The sequence below is a fragment of the Durio zibethinus genome, chromosome 4 (genome assembly GCF_047325235.1).
Source record: "Durio zibethinus cultivar Kanyao isolate XHJ-2024 chromosome 4, ASM4732523v1, whole genome shotgun sequence".
NCBI lineage: Eukaryota > Viridiplantae > Streptophyta > Magnoliopsida > Malvales > Malvaceae > Durio > Durio zibethinus.
Window position 1 is genome coordinate 2921148 of NC_143165.1, and position 22752 is coordinate 2943899.

At 30.0% G+C, this 22752-nt stretch overlaps 1 protein-coding gene across 1 annotated transcript; it reads right to left on the bottom strand.

The window, feature by feature from the left end:
- Nucleotides 1-3996: 3996 nt before the first annotated feature.
- On the bottom strand, nt 3997-4921 carry LOC111287850 (21 kDa seed protein-like). Its single transcript, XM_022878523.2, has one exon. The coding sequence runs from the start codon at nt 4882-4884 to the stop codon at nt 4225-4227; it is 660 nt and encodes a 219-aa protein (XP_022734258.1). The 5' UTR covers nt 4885-4921; the 3' UTR covers nt 3997-4224.
- Nucleotides 4922-22752: the final 17831 nt, after the last annotated feature.

A 22752-nucleotide genomic window follows, 5' to 3' on the forward strand; every position in this document is an offset into this window, starting at 1 on the left:
AGAAAACCATGATATCTTCTTCATTTTGTGATTTCAATGTACAAAACATCTAAAATAATATAAAAATATGATTTGAAAGTTTTCGTGAAAAACTAACATAAGAATGTCAAATTACAAAAATACCCCTAAAAGGTATTTTAGTAATTTTACACCTTCTGAGGTATGGTTGAGGTTTTTAATGCATCAAAAATCATAAAATAATTTCAAAACATGATCTAGAGTGTTTCACAAAAAACCAACCTTGTGAAGGTCAAATTACTAAAATACCCCTAAAGGGTATTTTAGTAATTTCACATTTTTTGAGGTGTGATTAAGGTTTTTAATACACTAGCAATCATAAAATGATATGAGTTTTTCATGAAAAAAGACCTCGAAAAAGGTCAAATTACAAAAATATCCCTAAAAGATGTCTTAGTAATTTCACATTTCTTAAGGTATGATTGATAACTCTATAAAATAGAGTTATTTTTAGTCCTTAATTTTATTAATTTTGTTTAGTTCATGGTAAAATAAGTAAATTTCCCTCTCTAGTTTGTTTAATTTATGCATGTGTAGGAAAAATTTTGAAAAATTGGAAAAAGATGAATTTTAAAGCAAAATTTTGAAAAATTGGAAAAAGATGAATTTTAAAGCAATTTGGCTTTATTTTGGAGTTAAAATGCAACGATGATTATGTCTAGCATTAATGAGCTGAATTGGAGATTTGATGAAGATGTTTTGAAACTAAAATTTAAGAAAAAATCAAGGCTAAATTTTATGGGCAGATTTGAAGTCAATTCTAGCAGATTTTCAAGTTCAATTTTGATGCAATTCCATGTAATTTTACACATGTGCACACGCATAGAATTATGTGGGATGATTTGGCAATTGATTGGGACTGAATTAGATATCATAGCTTGCTTGAAAGTTGAGGTTTTAAAGGCTCGAAACCTGATGGAAAGCAAGCTGACCTGAAGTTGCACAAGGAGGTGGTGTGATAAGGGATGAGAAGATTGCATGGGAGAAAAACGTGGCTGACTTGGAGGATTACAGCAAAACTGTTTCTTGATTGAAATCCTAAATCCTAGTTTTGTTTGAGGTCTTGGTTGATGTGGAGTCCTATCTCGGCAAGAAGAAAGAAGACCAAAACATAATAGTATTCTGTTTCCACCCAAGAAATTCACACCGAATAAAGAAAAGAGTTTATTGCATATTCCAGATTTTTTTTGGTTAATTGAAGAAGTTAAAACTGCACCACGTCTTAACAAAGAGGATTCAGAAACCATTAGGAATTAAGGTTAGATTCTATTTTTTCGGTTCTTATTTTTTTTCCAATTTCTGTATATCTACAATTCCAGCATTATGTTTTCAGTTTTTATGTTCTTAGTTTAGGGTTAATTTACTGCATGTTTTTAAAATTCTGTTTGCTTCATGAGTTTAGGTTTTAATTTTCAATTTTTAGCTTTTGAAAATTTCCAGCATGCTGTTTAACTTACAGGTTTTAAGTTACTGCATTATAATTAAATTATGTTTAGCAAAGTTTTCTTTAGTTTCGACTTACATATGAACGCATGACTAGTTTCTATTTTTACCATTATTTTGGTATAAATTATGCTTGTTAGTTTTGTTTTCTATTTTAAAAGTAAATTTTTGGTTTCCTATTTGATTTCAGTTATTTGCCAGTATGCATGTTTGGGTTTATTTAATTTAATTCAAGTTATTGCATAATTTAATTTTTGGTTTTGATGCTTGCACAGCACCTAGGAGGGCTTAAGGGAGTAGGACTAATCCAGAATCTTCTAAAAGCAGCTAGGATCAATAAGAGCCTTCAGAAGGATCTGATTGACTTTGAAAATCAGGAGGAGCTTCATGTAATCTGTGTAATAATATATAATGCTTGATTTTTAGGTGATCTTATAATCCTTTAATTTTAAGAGCTAGCCATAAGTAGAGCTAAGGGCCTCAACTATAAATAGAGGGTCGCCTCACTCTCATTTGTACATCAACAGACATTTTGGTTCAGTAATATATAATGCATATTCTAACAATTCTTTTGCTTTCTCAAACTTGTGTTTTCTGCCTTTCTAGGTACTATAGCCCCACATGCTTGCGTATTAGGCTAACTTAAATTAAAAAGAGGTGATTTCAAGCCTAAGGTCACACGGATTCTAAGTCTTAAGTCGGAGCTCGTAACAAGTCTCCATAAGAATGAACTTATTACTTTATTCTTTGATACAATGTAGTACACTTGCAGATTCTCAATCAAAGATCAAAGTTTTTAGTACACCAATAATCATCAAAAAATTTTTAAATATGGTATGAAAATTTTCATGAAAATCAACTTCAAGAAAGTCAAATTACAATAATATTGTTGAAAGGCATTTCGGTGATTTTACATTTCCTAAAGTGTGATAGGAGTTTTTAGTGCATTAAAATTACAAATTCCAATCAAAAGCCTTGTTCATCCCATTTAGTTGTGAATTTTGAAAAATGACCCAAGTTCGATCCAATTTTGACCATATTTGATTTTATTTGACTAAGTTGACCATGGAGTATTTAAGTCAACTTGATCAAAAATTCGATTTTGAAAATTTTGTCAAAATTAAAGGAATATTGGATTTAAATTGGAATAGATTTTTAAAGATCTCACAACTGGTTAGATTCTGCTTAAACAAAATTAGGTGTCTACTTATTTGCATTCATACTCAAATTCTGACTAGGCTGATGATAAAGATATATTCACTTCCACGTTAGCTTATCTTGTTTATCTAAGTCACAATCCTATTTATTGGCGATCATGCAAACAAAAATCAGTGGCGAGATTATCCACTGAAGCTCAGTACAAGGCATTAGCCTCAACATCAGTTGAAATGTCCTAGATATAAAACTTACATACAGAACTTTGTTTTGAATTGACTGCTCCTCCAATAATTTTTTACAACAATATTGGGGTTACCCACTTGAGTGTTAATGCAATTATGCTTTCTAAGATGAAACACATTGCTATTGACCTTCATTTGTTCGAAATAAGATGCCTACGAATTTTCTTAAAGTTGTTCATATCTCCAGTTCTAAGTTGTTAGCTGATTGCTTAACAAAAGCATTGCCTAAGCCATGTTTTTAGTATCTATTGAACAAGATTGGAGTCACTAATGGATCCTCCATCTTGAGGGGGCAAATGCAAGCAAGGGGTCAAGATAATGATAAGAACAAAGAAGCCAAGCCTCTTGATAAGAACATAGAAGCCAAGTCTAACTCTCTTAAGTCAAACATCAAATAATATGTTGAATTTATCTCTTGTATTTTGAATTATTTTAAGCTAGAAACTTATCCTATACTTTGTATAAATTTATAGCTATTACGTTAAGTAAATAGTGAAGTACATTATATCTTTAGTCTTGCCTTTTCATCTATGAATTATGAAGATAATCTTATTATTGAAAAATTGAAAGAAACGTAGCTTCTAGATCTAAAACACTTGTAAGTGCTTTTGTCATGAATTTGGGCCAAATATGCTTTTGTTTTATATCTAGGTAAAGTTACATGGCCGTTTTGGAGTAATTCTTGCATTAAGTTCTTCAGTATGGTGATTTATTTGGTAACGGTCGTCTAATTTCGGATGGAATGCTAGCTATGATATGGTATATGGAAGAGTTTATGTTTTTGGATTTGTTTAAGAAATATATGGACAATATGTTTTTGGCTGGATGATACTTTGGCCAATGTGGGCGTGGACAGAAATTTAGCAGATGCTATAACAATTTGGTTGAAGACCTGGAGGCTTGTTGGACATATGTTTGAGGTTACTTTATGGACAAGGACAATAGATATTTGATGGGATGATTTTCTGTGTTTGTTATCTCCATTTTTTTTCAATCATATAGAGTTTTTGGTATGCGGATAATTTTGGGTTCATGAATTCGATCTATTTTTTGAAAGTTGTTTCCGTTCATGTTGCTAGTAGTTCTAGCTTTGCAACCATCTGGCTGCTAAATAAACTTTGTTTGGCTTAGAAAAAAAAAGAAAAAAAAAACATTTATTCATAAGGATGAAAGAGCACAAAACTGGGCTGCGACCCAGTCCCATACACCCTCGAACAAAGCAAAAGCTAATTTACTACATAACAATAGCAGTACATTTACCGACTTTCTGGCAAGCATAGACAACCATTTATTTAGTGGAAATTAAAAGCCGGCTAGCGGTGCTATTTTGGCAGTACAGTAGTTCATATAAAAACTACTGTACTTAGTGCTTCGCATTAACAACTTGTTTGATATTGGAACTTGCTTTCTTAAACACGAATGGCCATCCACTCTCGGCGAGAGCCAAACGCATTTGTCCATCATTTCCGTATCTTCCAATATCGCTGCATAAAGTTATGCATGACTCACAGACTGAAGGACAGAAATTAAATTTGTAACCCAAATTACCCGACTCAATTTTAAACCAACTTTGCAAAGTGTGAGGACCGGGGTTCCCTATAACTCCATCAGTTGTCACCCACCATTTCCCAGTGGAAGTGTCATAATTGTCAACCTTCCACACGGTTGATGTTAGGCACAATCTGTCTCTGATGGGAACGAACTCTACGTTTAAATCAGTAGATACGCGGACGGTATCATCATTGCTGTCCAAATTATAAAATACTACTGGAATACCATTGTCCAAGTCGGATCGTCTTTGAACAACAATTTCTGGGCACTGTTGATTTGTAAGCCTGCCAAGAGCTAACCCACCACCACCACCACCCCATATTGCGGATACGACGTAATATTGCTCCCCTGCTCGGAGCTCGTCACCATCAGTGTCAAGCACAGGCTCATTTTTAGCGTTGGCTACCCCAAAGAAATATGATTTTGTTGTGAAGGCAAAGAGAAACAAAACTAAAACAGTTGTGGTCTTCATGGTTAATACGTTGATCAATGTGTGTTGTTTTTTATGCCGGTTGCTCGGTTTGCTACTTCAATTTATAGAGGCTGGAAAGGATTCGAAACCTCGATTAGAGGCCATCTATTACTACATCATAATCCATGAACGCCACAAACTTTCAAATAACACGTTTCAAAAATGGACTTTGGGACCACGGTTATTTGAGTGGAAAAGGTTCAAGAATACATGTGAGAATTAATCAAATACTCAATTGTGGGACCGTTTTCTTTTTATCTTACTTTATGAGATAAAGAGAAAAAATCGGACGGCTCCTAGGCCCCCATTCTTCTTATATTTTCTTTTGTGTATATATATATATAATATAATATATAGGTGAAGTGATATATCTGGTAAAAATTTAGCGGCAACTTTTCTAGACATGCTTGGAATGGAATCTGAATTTAAACTACTCGTCATAACTCAAGCTTAAATTAAGGTATTTAGATAATACTCAAGACCCATATGTTTTTTTTTTTGGTATAAAGGTAGTCTTTTTGGTATAAACATAGAGTAAGTTGTCTAATTTTAGTAACTTATTTTAATAAATCTTATTATATTAACTTTTTTTTGAATGAATAGTCTGTTAACAATTTTATAAGTTTTTTAATACAGAAGATTTATTATTATAATAATTGCAAAGCATACTATTTATATCACTACAAATCATGATGATAAAATAATAGATTGATCAACTACTAGACTGAAAAAAGATACTAAATAGAGAAAGTTTAAAAATTTATAGTTTGTATTACACAATTTCTTACAAGTAATTCTAAAGATTGATGCTTTTGTGGTGAAGGAATTATAACATAATTATAGATCTAAAAAGTTAATTAGCACCGCTGTTACAAATTAAGATGTTTAACTTATTGATTCCACTAACAAAGAGAAAAAAGATAAAACTCCCCCAAAGCAATCTTTTTCAAGCACATCTTTTTTAATTCTTTGGGTGTATACAGTAAATAACAAAGATCAAACGAAGAACAAACAAATAAAAAAACAGAAAAAGTTAGAGGGGAGTTAATGGGGAATTCGAGGAAAAACTCCAAGGAACTTCAAATAGAGTACTACCCTTGTGAAAACGTCTCTTGAGCAATGACTACCTTGATAGACATACGTAAATCATGACATCAGAAAAAATTAAACCAGACCGTGACCACACATCATAAGCTTTCAACACTATGGGCTATCGAGAATTAGTAGTTTTTTGTTAAATAAATCTAATAATTTAAAATGCAATATAATTTTATAATATGAATATGATACAAAAAAAAAAAATGAAAGTAATATGTTTAAAATTTTAGTAAAAATAATATATGGGTTTAACAAAAACTAAAATATATATTATGTGTTTTTTATATCAATATGAATTATAACATATAATTTTTATGCAAAACACTATATTAATACATAAATTATCAAAGTTTTATATGATACGAATATATGAATTATCAAATCTATAAAGTAAGGAAGTGAAAGTAAAAATAATTAAAAGGGAAAATTATTGTTTAAATTCTTGAACTTTTTATTAGAGCTTTTTTTATTTTTTATTTTTCTAATAGAAAGTGAAAGAATAAAAATAAAAATTAAATAAAAAACAAGAGAAAAATAGAAAAAAAAAAAAAACAAAAGTACTAATCAAATGGAGCTTTAATTATTTGTAGAATTGCTATATGTGTTATTTTGGTGATTTTTGAGTTGTAATTTCTTTCCTTCTTTTTTTTTTTTAACGAAGGAATTATGTATTGCATAGCACATCCGACCACAAAATGTCATTAAATTTAGGATTAGGTTTTGATGAAATTCTTTAAATAAAGTTTGTGAAGTTTTTTTTATTAAAAACGATCATTTACAGAATTTATTGATTGATAGAGTTTGATAAAAAGATTAATAATATTATAAATAATTATTATAAATATTATTTACAATCAAAATTTAATCAATACTTATTTAGTAATAAAAATTTTATCAAAAATTTTATTAAAAATACAATCTAAAAAATATATTTAAATTTATTAATTTTTTTCAAATTTAGTACGCTTAATATATATAACAAAAATTTTCAATTTATCGTTTTGATTTTCAATTTTAATTTTATAATGTGATGGTTTTTAATAAAAAAAACTTTAAGAATATTTCCTAATTAAGAAATTTCATTTAAGTCTTATCCTTAAATTCATGCAATGTACCAACATATAGATTTAGTTGTGTTAATTACTATTATTTTTGTTATAAAAGTACTAAGGTTTTATTAATTGATAAATATTAATGATTGAAATACATTAAGATCATAAACCAATAAAAATTGGGGAATGCATAAATATATACTCTTTCTATCACTTTTATTTATCCATTTTTATTTTTTAGGTGTCCTAAAACTATTACTTTCCTTTTTTAATACCCAAAACTCTTATTTTTATATATTTTAAAATTATTTTCATATTTTTTATTTTAATATTATAAATCATAAAAATTTAATTATTAAAAAATTTAAATTTTTATATTAAATATATTAAAGTCAAAAATTTTTTTTCTTAAATTCTATAAAAATTAAAGACTCCTAAACAATTTGAAACCATAGGAATACAAAATTATGCCATAATAAAAGAATATGAGAAAGCCTAAAACCTTGATACCTTTCATGATAGAATGATCCTATTTGTGTCGAGCTACTTTTAAAAGGGCAAAACCCTAAATCAAGAAAAAAGAGAAAGTGAGTGGTTAAAGACAAATACTAAGAGTGGTCCCAACATTTGTGCTTTGACATTCAAGTCAGAGATTGACAAAGGAGGTTAATAAGAATGTGAATTTAAGGAAAATAAAAGAAAGCAAGATGGTGAAATGATATCTAGATGGCCCTATTTATACTTGTAAAAAGAAGGGACATGGGTAAACTAGGCTACCTGATATCAACTCTAGGACCTAAGATGACTTGGCAGACCAAGCTGATCTTGACGTTAATTTCTTGATTTAGGAATGACAAGTCAACATTTAAAAGGACCTAATGGGTAGATTGTGAGGTGGTTGAGCTGATATGGCCTTATAGAATCAAATTGATCTGACACATCAGCTTGGCCCAAAAGTCAACAATACCCTTAGCTATCTATTGATAGTTTCTAATGGGAAAAAAAGATTATTTTACCATTTGAACCTTAAAATGCTCGTAATATTCTATCCCTCATCGAGTGGTCTAAATATCAGAATGACAAGCATTAGTTGAACCGATTTGATATGTAGTCAATGATTTCAAGTTTAAATTCTTAAACATGTAGTTTAAGAGCTTTATTCAATTAATCTAATTTAAATTCAATGAGGTGAATGACCAAGAGTGCCAATGTGAATGAAGGTTGGATTAGGCAAGCCTATAGGCGGTTGCTGATGTATTTTGTACATTTGATGTCACTTTAGTTGTAATTTGTTGACACGTTATTATGATGACTAACGTGAGACTTATGCTTTTTGTTGTTTTTGAATTTTTTTTTGTAGTAACACATGGCTAATCTAACATGTTGCAAGTGTTTGGTTGATGTGAATTGTCTTTGCTGAAATAATCGGTGTGCCCTTTTTGTATTTAATTAAGAGAGAGAAAATTAGGCTATAAAATGAATTAAAGCTAAGAATGTAAAAGGTCATCCTTGATAACCATTTTAGTCATGTGGCACAATTTGGAGCATTTATCTAATTTCTATGTTTGTTGTATAAAGGGTCCTCTAGGCCTCCATTTCTTATATTACAGCCTTTTAGCTCTCGAGCCGACCTAATTTAACCGACTTCTAATACTTTTAACCTTCTTTCAACTGACCTTCTCCTTTTTCCAACTCTTTAATACGTCTTTTATCCTTTTTCCTTATGTCTTTTAATTCTATCATGTTTGGAAATTTTAGGGTAAAAATAAAGGGAAGTTAGCTTGACTGTCAATATTTTTCCTCAAATGATGAAGTCTCCTCTATTATTACATGAAGGGACTATAACCAAACTATTTTTTAGTTAAATCTGATGTTTATTGAGGGCCAGAAACAAATTAAAGATAATGTTTGCATAATGAGAGAGGGAGATTATCATGGGATGGGTAAGATTCTTGCTGCATAGATTTCAAGATCCAAAATCCTCTAACCTTAATGCCTGAGATTAGTTCAGCTCCTCCAATTGATCTTTTTTTTTTTTAGACCTCCCTAATTTTCGTCCTCACCCTTCTTACATTTTTACTATTTCTGAAAAACCCTTTAAGCTAAGCTCATTGTCTAACTCTAACTTGCAATCTAAGCCTAAGAGGTATTCTAGCTCCTTTTTACCTTCTTCTTCTTTTTTTGATGAAGTGGAGGTCTTAACTTTTACTCGAGTGCAAGGCTTTATTTCTTTCTTAAAAATTAAGTCATCCAATGATGAAACTTTTGAAAATGAGCAAGCTTTGGGCAAATAATAGGCAATGAGGTCTGACCAAGCTGAAGATGAGGATGAAGATGAAAAAAAGGAAGAAGTCACCCAAGGCAATAATGTAGAAGATCTTACCGCATTTTTTATCCCTTGTAGCTTAGGTATAACCCCAAAAGATGTGATATAGAGCTTAAAGGGTAAGGCTAACCTTAAAGACTACTGTAACATATGTTTGGTGCATCATTTCAATGCTTTAAAGGTTAAATTTGACTTTTTAAAAAAGGTATATAGCACATAGCACTGATCATTGATGATTAAGTTACTACTTTCTTAGACACTGATAAAATTTAAGTGTATTGAGAGTCCATAATTGCTGGTTTAAGATTTTTATTATATTTTTTTATTGTGGACTTTCTTCTTTCTTATGATTTAACTATCACTCAGTTCGTCCTTAAATTTTTTTCGATACATTATAGGTTTTATTATTTTTTATAGAAAGTTGAACTTAGTTCTTACTACCTTTCTATTTAGGAAATTTTTTTGTAGTTAAAAAGCATCCACATGATAAGAATTGGTTCAATGAGACAACTTAACTCACTAAAAAAAATATTATAGATTACTTATGCTCAATAAAAAGTTGAAAGCTACTCTTTCTCTACATAGAGAAAAAAAATAAAGGGGTATAAGAGGTAAATAATAAGCCTATCATTGTTTAAAATGTCCAAGATGGCCCTCTCACCAATAACAAACTTGAAGCTTGAGAAAAAATAATTGACTTCTTCAAGAAGAGAGAGTTGGCTATTGATATTTACAAGTTGACTTCCCTTAATATTGTAAAAAATGTTTAGTGTTAGGGTAGGTGTAAGGTAATTTCATATGCTATTTATTTTTGTTAATCAGCTCATTTTTTCTTTACAGACATGTCAATCCATGGTAGACCTTTCAGTTAAACCCATTTTGTACATGCCTCAAAGGTAAAAGGCAAAGGGTAACCCCTATCCCGCTTAGTGCTTCTTTAATGGGCATCAAAATAATTAATCCACCTCATTTTAAACCTTGATCTAGCTCTACTACACCTCAAAAAAAGTAAAAAAATAGGGTGTAGAGGCCTCAAAAAAAGCAAAAAATAAGGCTTTCCTTTTTAAGCTAACTATCAGACTGCAGCCCACATTAAAACAAGTTGTAATAAATGTGAAGTTCAACACCATGAAAGATACATTCGAAGATCCTGAGGTGGTCAAAAAGATCAGATGGTTTACCTTCTTGTAGAAAGGTTAGTATGTTTTTTTAGCTCAGTTTATTCTTATTTTATAATTTGTTTTATTTCCTAAGTCTAAACTCGATTTTTCCAAATCTAAGCTTGGTTTTTATCTTTTGTAATCTCTAAGTAGCTCTCAACCTTTGTCTTATAAATTGCAAAGTAGGGCCTATTGAGTGCCTACCAAACTCTTATGCACTACCACAAAACCAAGCATGACCTCAAGGCTTACGCTCGAGAACTTAATGCTACCACAATGGCAAACAAGAAACTTAAAGCCCCACTATGTTGAGGTGAAAAAATCTAATGAAGAGCTTAATAAGAAGCTCAAAGACATGACTCCTAAGCTTAATGACATGTCAGTCCAAAAAGCAATAGTTGAGTCACTATAACAATAGACCGATCTCAAGCTCAATGAGGCTTTGGTCGAGGTAAAGAGGTTAAGGTTAGTGTTTAAAGCTGAAAAAAGAGCTAGACAGCAAGTATTGAAATATTTCCTAATGTCTGACGAGTTCTACTATATGCAATTAAACTTTGTTCGGGAACATATCTTTGTCTTTTTCAACTTAGCATTAGAAAAGGTGAAGTTTCTCTATGCTTACTTTGACTTGTTTGGGATCAGCCTTAATAGCCTGAAGTCCAAGTAAGCTCTTTATACCAACTAATGTTGTTGAGAATGAGGAGGACACAAAAATAGAAATTGCTATTGATGCTGCCTTTAGAGCTGAGGCTAAAATCGAAGCTAGTCACCTCTAATGATAGTTCTTAAAGAGAATAAGGGGATCTTGAGGAGAAGGATGCTTAAGATAGATTTTCATTTTCTTTTTTAATAACTTTTGTAATTTTTGTTCAAACTAACAAGATGTTGTAAATAATTTTTGCTGAAATGGAAAAATACATTTTTTGCACAAGTTTTAGGTCTAAATTTATTCTTTTTTTACTTTGTAGCTTATCTTTCTGTAATTCCAATAATCAAGTCTTAGCTCATTACTTCACAAAATAATTACATAAGTTGAATTTACTTAAAAATCTAAATTGCATAAGTGCCAACTTGGTATAAGATTATTATTGAGGTAACTACTCGAATCGTAAATCTGTTTATTAAGTTCAGTTTTTCAATGTAAGATCGATCAATTTATTTTGTTGATTAGATCAATAGACTTTGAACTTCAAACTTCATTGTTAATTAAAATTTTATTATTGACTTGAATGTACAAGAGTTAGCATGGTTCATGCTTAAGTATTAGATTTCATGCATAACATTAAATCTAGTATTGTATGTTTTGAATAAGGTTGAAGCTTTTATTCAGCTTAAAAAATAAGAAGTACAAACATTTTTCAGAGTTACAAGTGTTAGCTTAGCTTTGTGGCCTTTACGACTAGTAAACTTTTAGGTTGTCCACATTTTATGTCCTTAAAATGAGATTACCATTCATGTCTTGCAACTTGCAAGCTGCATCATAGATGACCCTTTTGAAAATGTAGGGGCCTTCTCAGTTCAGGGCCAATTTTGCACCTCAGTCATTAACTCTTGAGGCTTACTCTTTCTTAAACACTAGATTACCCTTTTTTATGTTTTTTGTTGAACCTTTTTATTGTAAAAAATGGACACTTTCTAGTAGGTTACTATTCTGATCAGAACTATATCTCTTTATTTTTTTATCAAATCTATATTAGCCCTAAGGGCCTTCTTGTTCCCCTCTTCAGTTTGGTTCTAAGCATAACTTGAAGACTTAGGAGGTCAATCTTTACAGGCATGACAAACTCTATCCCAAAGACCAAATTGAAAAAGGTTTCTCTTATAGGAACCTTTATGATTTTTTTGATAGCCCATAGTACTCTAGGTAGCTCGTTAACCTACTTACCTTTTGTTTCATCTTGTCGCTTCTTAAGGGCTTCTAATATGGTCTTATTAGCCACCTTGCCTTGACCATTAGACTGATGAGCAACCGAGGTGAACCTTAGGTAATGTTAAGTTTAGAGCACCACTCTTTGAACTTTTGATTGTCAAACTATTTCCTATTGTCTATTATTATGGCTTAAGGTAAACCAAATTGACAAACTATATTATTTCAAACAAACTTTTCAACCTAAGATTCATTTATGTTAGTTAGTGCCTTGACTTCAAGCCATTTAATAAAGATAGTCAATTGTTATAACACAAATCTCTTTTACCTTATGATTGGGGTGAAAGGGTTAAAAATGTCCATCCCCTACTGCATGAAAAGCCAAGGGTTAAAATAAGAGTCAATTCGATTTATGAAAGGTGTTATACATGTTAGAATATCTGGCACTTATCATATTTTTTTACTAGGTCAATCATATCTTTTTTATGGTGTGCCCTTTTTCTATTATGTCCCAAAGAGTAACTAAGACAAATTTAGTCACATTTAGTAACCTTGTCTAACTACTTTATAGGCTAATGGCAGAGGTTCGAGGTGATTACCACATATTCCCTCATGGATTTCCTTAAGTATATAGTTTGCCTCATATTTGTCTACACATATAAGGTAGAGCAAACTGAAAGATCTTCTATATAATTTTTTATTGATTATGATGTATAGAGGAGCATTTCTCACTAAGGCCTTAGCTCAAACTTTATCCTCAGGTAATTTATAAAAAATCAAGTAAGCTCTAATTAAGGTTATCCATGACTTCTTTTCTACAATTTCACTGACCAATTTTTCATTATTGTTTTTCTCTATCATCTCTTCCTCCAAAACATAAGTTAAGTTATTGGTTACTATTGCTGATGCCAACTTAGACAATGAGTCAACTAAGGTATTTTTTGATCTCAATATTTTTCTAATATCAGCCTTAGAAAAGTGAAAGTGGCCAAGTGAGCCAATACTTTGTCCAAATACTTTCTTATCCCTTATTCTCAAGCTCTAAGTTCTCCATTTATTTGACTGACAACTAGTTGAGAGCCATTATACATAATGATATTCTTCACATTTACCTCAACATGTAATCTTAGACTAGCAATTAGTGATTCATATTTAGCTTTGTTATTTGAAGATTTAAACTTGACCTTCAAGGCATATTGGAATTGCATGTTGTCCAAACTAATTAAAATTAAGCCATCTCCACTTCTTTGATTAGTAGCTAATCGATCTATGAAAAGTTTCCATGTTTTTTCTTTTTTTTTATTTCATTACCCTCTCTAGGTTGTTCATTGGTACTAGTCAAGGTACATTTAGTGATAAAATTTGCTAGCACCTATGATATTAGAATTGACTTGGTTAGAATATACAGGTCATATTCACTGAGCTCAACTGTCCATTTGATCAATCTTCCTAATAGCTCAGGCTTTTATAGAATTAACCTAAGTGGCTTATTTGTAAAAACATTGATTGTGTGAGCTTGAACATATAGCTTGAGCTTTTTGACTGATGTGATAATGACATAAGCTAACTTTTCTATTTTAGAGTAGTTTCTCTCAGACCTTGTCAGTGCTTTACTTACAAAATATACTAGTCTCTATCTTTTTTCTTCTTCTTTGATCAAGGCCAAACTAATAGCCTAATTAGTCATAGCAATATACAAATATAGTACCTCATTAGTTTTTAATTTAAAAAAAAATAGGTGGAGATGACAAGAACTCTTTGAGTTTTTCAAATACTTTCTAACATTGAGGTGTCTATCTAAAATCTAAGATATTTTGAAAGTTTTGAATAAAGGTAGGTACCAATCTATCGATTCATCCATGAATCTGTTCAAAGTAATAATTCTCCTAGTTAACTTCTGCACCTCATTTACTAAGGTTGGTATTTTCAAGTCATGATGGCCTGAACCTTTTTTAAGTTTGCCTCTATGCCTCTTTTGTTGATCATGTAACTGAAGAATTTTTCCAATGTTACCCTGAAGGCATATTTGCTCAAATTAAACCTCATATTATATCTCCTGAGAGTATTGAAAGTCTCTTCTAGATCTTTCAAGTGTTTAATCAAGCTTTTTCTCTTCATAATCATATTGTCTACATACACTTCAATATTTTAACTAATCTGATCTTTAAATACTTTATTAACTAGTCTTTGGTATGTCATCCTAACATTTTTTAGGCCAAAGGGCATTACTTTATAATAATATGACCTTTTTTTTTATTATGAAAGATGTTATCTCTTTTTTCTCCATCAATATTTTGATCTAATTGTAGCCAAAATAAGCATCCATAAAGCTGAGTAAATCGTGCTTGACACTATCATCTATCTATGATGGACAAAAGAAAACTGTCTTTTGGATAATTTTTGTTGATGTTGGTAAAGTCTACACACATTCTCCATTTTTTACTATGTTTCTTTACCATTACAATGTTGGCAATCTAGTTGGGGTAATATGCTTTCTTGATAAAACCTACCTTTAACAGCTTGCCAACCTCTTTTACTGTTGCCTTTTACCTCTTTAGGGCTAAAGTCCTATTCTTTTGTAAAAACCAATTTCATGCTCGAATAAATAAGTAGCCAATGGACCATTACTACTTTCTATCCTAAGTATGTCAAATAGAGTCTAGGCAAATAGGTTCGCATTATTTCTCAAAAGTTGAATTAACTATTCTTAGTGGTTGATCTTTGCCTTAATTTACGTGTGTTTCTTGGAATTATTCTCATAGAACGACATAAAAATAAGATCTTCTAACGATTTTGGTTGGTTATTATTAACCTCAAGTATTTAATCAATGATCTCATTTTGCTTGATTAGGTCAAGACCATTTCCTACGAGAATGATGAATCCTAACGTGATAGCTAGTTGATTTCTTAGTAGAATGGCACATTGTAGAAATGTAAAACTTATTAAAATGTAGTTATTACATTTTTTTAACTAACTTAAGAGCTTGGTTTTGTTTACATATATGTGCTAGCTTAAAAGCTTGGCTTCAGTAAATTTACTTAAAATTTTCAAAAATTTGTAGTATGTATAAATGTCGAGCTTAAAAGCTCAAAATAGTTTAAAAGCATAACTCTTTTCTTTCTTACCTTGACTTTCTTGCCTTACTTCTTCAATTTCTTTGACTTTTACCACTACTACTTTAGCACTTTGTGATTCTTCAACTCTAGTCAAATTGTCAACCTGCTTCTTAATCTTATTTTTCACCATCATCACAAAACATTATTGCAATGTGAACTACTCTTCTTTGACTTTTCCAACCTCGTTTAGTGTTGAAAACTTGATATTTAGATAAGGAGTTAAGCTAATCATTCTCATAACAAATTACCTAGGTTCACCTAAAATTATGTTGTAAACTGAAGGTATGTCCACCATTATGAAGTTAATAACTAAAGTGATTCTTTTTGGTTTAGTACTTGACGAGATCAATAGTTCAATAGTTTCTTTCACTGGTACCTACTCATTTTTAAAGTTGATCAATGTGATGGTGTACAATTTCAACATCTCTTTCTTTCTACCTATTCTTAACATCGTGGCATAGTTTAAGAAGTTTACCAAACTCCTATTATTAAATAAAATCCTCCTTACTACATGATTATACACAACAATAATGATTACAATGGCATTATTATATGAAAATTGGATCATTTCCATGTCTTTTAAGGTGAAAAAGATCCATTTGTCTTTTCAACTCTTTTTTTCTTGGCTGAAAACCCTATTGCTATCACCATTCCTTGATCAAATTTCTTTTTGGTTGAGGTAAAGCTCTCCCCAATTATCACATTGATAATGCACGTCATAGGCTTATTAATTATAGCTAATTTTTCCTTTTTCTACTTGTTTTTTGTGTTTTCACCACATTTATTTCTTTTTTCTCTATCTGTTTGATTTTTTCTTATCTTTTTTTTCTAATTCCCTATTATGAAATCTACTTACCCTAATCTTGTCTTGTTCAATCAACAAACCTACCCAATCGATCTCTTATGATCAGAGACTTTATTTAATTCTTCAAATTGATACAATCTTTATTGTTATGAACGATGTCTTTATAGAGAATACATATCTTTGTAAGGTTTTTTCTTGTGTTATGCCTTAGTGGCTTCAGCTATTTGAGCTTGAGATTCCTTTTAATGTGAATCAAAATACTCTTTCGAGAGGCATTTAGTTTAGTGTAATCTTTTCATCGACTTGGACACCTAGCCATTGGGTACTCTAATCTTTTCCTTCTTAAGGAATTATAGCTTTTTTTTCCTTTTCTTTAGCAGAAAAAAGGAAAAAGCTTCTTTCACCTTAACCATCGATGAGGAGGGATGAGCCTCTTTCACCTTACCTATTTTTCATTATAGCTTCAGCATTGATGTACTTCTCTATAATGAGTAACACATTGACCAATGTTTTTTGCAACTCTAAGGAAAAGGTAACTTTAAAGTGATACTCTCTATCAATGAGCCTACTAGTCAGAGCAGTAATAGCAGTTACTTGTTAAAAGTCATTCACTTAACTTTCTATCAATGAGCCCACTAGTCAGAGCAATAATAGCAGTTACTTGTTCCAAGTCATTCACTTAAAGGGCTTTTGCATTAAAATGCATGACATAGTCTTTCGAAAACTCATTTCTACCTTGGTAGATTGACATCAAACTGAGTGTAGTTTTCTTTGTTCATCAACTGCAGACAAATCGGAATAGGAAAAAGTGGCTAAGCTATTTGAATGTGGTTATAGACTTTAGTTTTAAACTCTAATGCTAGAATCGAGCTACCTCATTGAGTGTAGTGGCTAATCTTTTGCACATTAAAGCTTCATCAACGCCTTACATTATCATATTAGTTTGATAAAGATATAAATGATCAAAAGGGTCAACAGTACCATTATATGTTTCCAAAGTCAATATTTTAAAGCTTTTTTGGGGAATGGTCCGAACTATTTCCTTGGTGAAGGGTGAGGTTTCTAAAAATTTCAACTAGTTATCAAATATAGTGACTTTTTCTTTTAATTCTTTCTCTATGGCTTGCATTCAAGTTTGCAGATCTTGGTTTGGTTGATGTTCAAGGATGATTTTTTAGATTTTTGGGTAGTGGTTTGTGTCAAAATATGGGTATGGTAATAGCTAATTAAAGTAGTGTGTTCTTTTATTAAAGTTAAGAAAGCTTCAGTGTCATTGTAGCTTGGTAGCTTTTCTTGGTGTAGCTTTTTTGAGGTGATCAAATCAAGTGCTTTTGACATTTATGGTGGAGTGAGTTTTGGGTCATCTCTTTGAGGGACTATAGTTGTTAATTTAAAGCTAAAATTGCTCCATTGTCGATCTTGCTAGTGAAGGTCAGTTTGTAAGTTGGCCAGTTAGGGTTTTATCCCAATTACAACAACTAGATCTCTTTTCTTGGTAATTTTCTTTCTCAATGGCATAGTGTTTTAGCTCAGCTAGAAAAAAAAATCCCTTACCTAGTGCGCCAAATGTTTAGGCCAAGTTATTTTTCGAGGGGTAAAACTCTAAAATCAAGAAAAAAATGAAAGAGAGCAATTAAAGACAAAGGCTAAGAGTGATCCCAGCATTTGTACTCAACACTCAAGTTAGAGATCGATAGAACATGATAATAGGAAGGAGATTACAAGAAAAGTAAAAAAAAGTAAGATGGTGAAATGATACATGGATGGTCCTATTTATACCTGTAAAGAGTGGGACATAGGCAGCTTAGGCTACTTGAGGTCAGCCCTAGGACCCAAGATGACCTAGCGGACCGTGCTAACCTAGACGTTAATCGTCCACTCTGAGAATGACAAGTCAACATTTAAGGAGCCTATTGGGTAGACTAGTTAGGTGGTCAAGTTGATATAGGCCCATAGAATCAAGTCGATCTAACACATCAACTTGACCCAAAAATAAAAAATCCTCTTGGATATCTGTTGATAGTTTCTAATAGAGAAAAAAACTATTTTACCCTTTGAACCTAAAAATTCCCCTAACAGATCTAATTAATATAATCATATACATGTCGTAAGAAATGTTCTAGATTTGAAATTTAGGCACTTTCCTTTTAACAATAAAACTCAGCTTCTATCTAATTAAACTACATCATTATTGAACACTATTTTGTTCTATAATTAGATATGTGAGGTTCGAGATTTTATTTTTTAACTTTATTTGGGTTTTATTGTAATTAAGTTGCTAGTGGTTTTTTTTTTTAATAATTAAGTTGCCTGTATATTCTTTTAATTCCATACATGATATCTTTTTCTATTTTAGCAAGGTATAGTATAACCAGTTTTTAATCAAATTTACCATTTTGACCATTTTTAACCAAATTTACCATTCTTTTATATTCTAGCAAGATTCTTTTTTATTTTTATTTGGGTTTTAATGCAATTGACCATTGTTGATTTATTACTTTTTGTCTTATTATCCATAATATATAATAGCAAATTAATGCAAGAGTAGAAGTATAAAATAATTGCTCTTGGACATATATAGGTATACTCATTTGTGTCATCTTCGTTGTTTTTTTTTAAAATATACATGTCAATTTTCATTAATTTTGAAAATGTGAATTTTTTTTATTATTTTTAATTTGTAACTTGTTTTCTCATTTTAAAGGGAGGAAATCAAGAAAGATAGCTTATTTTTCATCAAACTCAAAATAGAGAGGTCTAATTTAGTTTCTTGGTTTGACAAACACTCCCTTGTTTGTCTTTGTCCTCAAATTCTAGGGTCTTCTAACTTCTTATCAATGGTACCTTCATATCAATTTTTTTATGATTTTGAGCTCAAGTAGAGCTTCAAAGAAATTCTTTAATTAAAATCTATGTAATTGCCTAAAAAGTAAACCAAAGAAAAGATATTATCACAGCTTAAACATCTACTTGGACGTTATGGTGGAAGATAAAAATTATCACAACTTCAATATGTCATGAAGGAGATAAGCTTAACGAGACACGATAACAAAAGCCAACCATTGCTTTTCACAACTTGAAAGTTTTTCCTTCGATTCCTCAGCTTTTTTGAAGGAATATGAAAAAATTCTTTAATTTAAAATTCTCCTTATAATTTCCATAACTAAATTTTCTTCACATTTTTCATTATTACCAAACACCAAAAACAAAATTTTCATTTTTTGTTTTCCAATTTTTCTATAAATTAAACGAGCATAAATATTATTGAATACCATATTCATATATAAATCTTAAGAAACCAATTAAATAATTTGCGTAGACATGTACTAGCATAAAAAGGTTTCTTACTTTACCTATGGAAGCAATGAGACTCATTAATGTATTCATATAGAATTTTTTTAAATTTAATCTATTAAAAAATTAAAATTATGGAGGCATACGCTAGAGTCTCTAAATTTTAAATTAAGTAGATCTAAAATTGAATATATAAAATGTAAGTTTAATAGTCATTAGGAAGTGAATGCTAATATGATTAAGTTGGATAGTGAGGTAGTACCAAAAAGTAGTCATTTTCAATACTTATGATCAATTATTTAGAGCGATGCTGAGATAGAAAATGAGGTAAATCATAAGATTCAAGTAGGATGGATGAGGTAGCAAAGTATGTTAATTGTATTGTGTGATCACAACATACTTTTAAAGTTAAGGCGAAGTTATATAAAATAACTATAAGACCTATATTATTATATGGGATTAAGTATTAAGTCGTTAAGAAATAATATGAGAAGAAAATAAGTGTAGCTGAGACAAGGATGCTTAGATGGATGTATGATAAAATTAAAAGAGACAAAATAAAAAATAAAGAGATTTGAGAAAAAGTAAGGGTAATTTGAATTGAGAAAAAGATGAAAAAAAACTGTTTGAAATAGTTTGAACATGTGAAATTAATGTGGGTCTATCTGTGTATTAGTTAAACGTAATGAGCTTTTAGATTTAGGAAAGACCAAAACTTTTAGAGATAAATTATGAAAAATGTGGATATAAGTAATAAAAAATGATATGAATATTAAAAAAAATAAAAATGTTGTTTTTTATAAAAAAAATAAGCGATGCAAGAAAATTCAAAATTATGTTCTAACATGATTTTTTTTTTTTTTTACTTTTCATACAACCAATTCTAAAGTTATGAGAGAAAAGGCTTAGTTTATTGTTGTTGTATATTTATCTAATTAAAGAAAATATTACACACATAAACCCCTTGAACTCACAATCTTTAAGTGTCAACTTCAATATCATACAAATTGATCTAAAAATCAATTGGCAATATATTTATATAGATTTAACGTGTATATTAATGCTCGATAATTATTAGAAGATTTTCTCCACACAAATAGTTATCAATTTATCTCATCAAATAACATAGGTGCAAGATTTTTCTTTTTTTTTTCTTTATCGTCAATAAGGGATAATACTTTTCATTACAAAGTGAAAGAAACAAGCCATTTTGTTAAACATCCTTTCAAAAAAATAAAACTAACATGTAATCCATAAAATTTTAAGGAAATTTTAATTTCATCTGTGATTTGAAAAGGAAAAAAAAAAACTAATGTTTATCATCTATAGCTTTAAAAATATTGTACAATTATCTATATATTACTAATTAAACATTGAAAATTTAATAGAAATTGTTAATCTTACATTTAATAAATATATAATTTTTATAATTTTATATTTAAGCTAGATCTCTTTACTTACTATCAATTAATTTTAAATTTGATATTTATCAAATTATAAAATTTTTGTATTCTTGATGAATTTTATCCCTCTTGATGCATATTAAAATCAGAATTATTAAATTTTGAGACATATCCGTAGGAATATTGGGCAACTCAAGATGTTTGGTCGAGTCGTAAAATATCTGCTCGCGGCAACTCGAGGTATGCTTGGTCTCTTACCGAGACAAAGCAGCTTATGCATGATTTTGTAGAAACATGTTATTTTTAATTCTTTTTGTTATAAAAAAATATTTAAAGAATAAAGATACATTATTTATAAATATAAATTTCATAAAAATTTTCATGAATTTTATATAATTTTGAATAATAATTGATGTAATAATTGTGGAGAATAATATACTGAAATTTTATTTCACATCCAGCAAATCAACGTATCACATTAAATCAAATTAATAACGTTGATCCGATCTTTTTGCTTTTTCTTTGTCTTCGTCCTTGAATTTTTCATTATAATAAAGCAAAAGTAGAAACCTTGGTCCGCAGCTCTAAACAACAACAATAATATGACCACATTATTTAAGACCCACGAAACCAAATCTGACAAAAGAGGTGAATAAATCCAAAGCTGTTCATGTCACCCAAAGCCTTCATAGAAACAAAATGATTTGGCAATTGATAAAAAAAATATTTTTCTTACCAAATAATTGAATCCTTATGGTTACAATTGTTTCTTAACTGAACTATTAGAATCATATAATTGGGTAGCTTGTTTTCTTTGGTTGATTTTTGCTGTCGGTTTTGTAGCTCTTTTTTAGCTCGTACAACAATTCCCAACTTATTTTTGGTTAAATGAATAAATAAAAGATAATTATCCTAAAAAATCAATATATCATTAATTTCAAATATTTAAAACTTCTCTCTAAAAAAATTAATTAATAAAACACAAATAATTTATAATTTTATGGGGGTAGAGTGCATATCAAGAGTTTGGCTCATTAAAATACCATTTCATTGATTCTATTTTTATAATTAAAACACAAATAATTGATGATTTTTAAAACGATTTGGTTTATAACTAATTTTTTTTAGATGGATTGGTGTAACAATTTTATTCATTGATATATATACAATATAATCAAAATTTTAAACTAAGCAAATTAATTATATTTTCGTTTATTAATTTCCTTTCCATGCTAATCGAATATTAGCTTTAATACGTACGAAAATTTATTTTATGTGAAAAAAAAAAAAACAAATATTTTCGATTAAACAACATTAAAAAATTTGTTCGCGACAGCACGCATATGCGAATATTCATCGGAATGCCTATAAACAATATTATCGTACGGAAGGCAGAAGATAAAACAGTCCAAATGAGTCATTTATGCTTTGCACAGTCACAATGACTCATTCACATTTCAAAGCACACGTAGCAACCAACCCACCATATCAAACGACACCATTATTTGGTTTTCGCTGTCAACAACGTGAACACCTTACATTTTCTATATAAAGAAGACAGACACAGAGTCTGACGAGCAAATAAATTCAAATCCGCAAAGATTTTGGATGGTCGGACGGATATACTCAGACACAAAATTTAAATTAAAATTTTTTTATAAAATGTACAGTTATTGTATTATTTACGCAAATAATTTAAATTTATTTTTTATAATCATAAATTATATTTTTCTTTAAAATATTCAA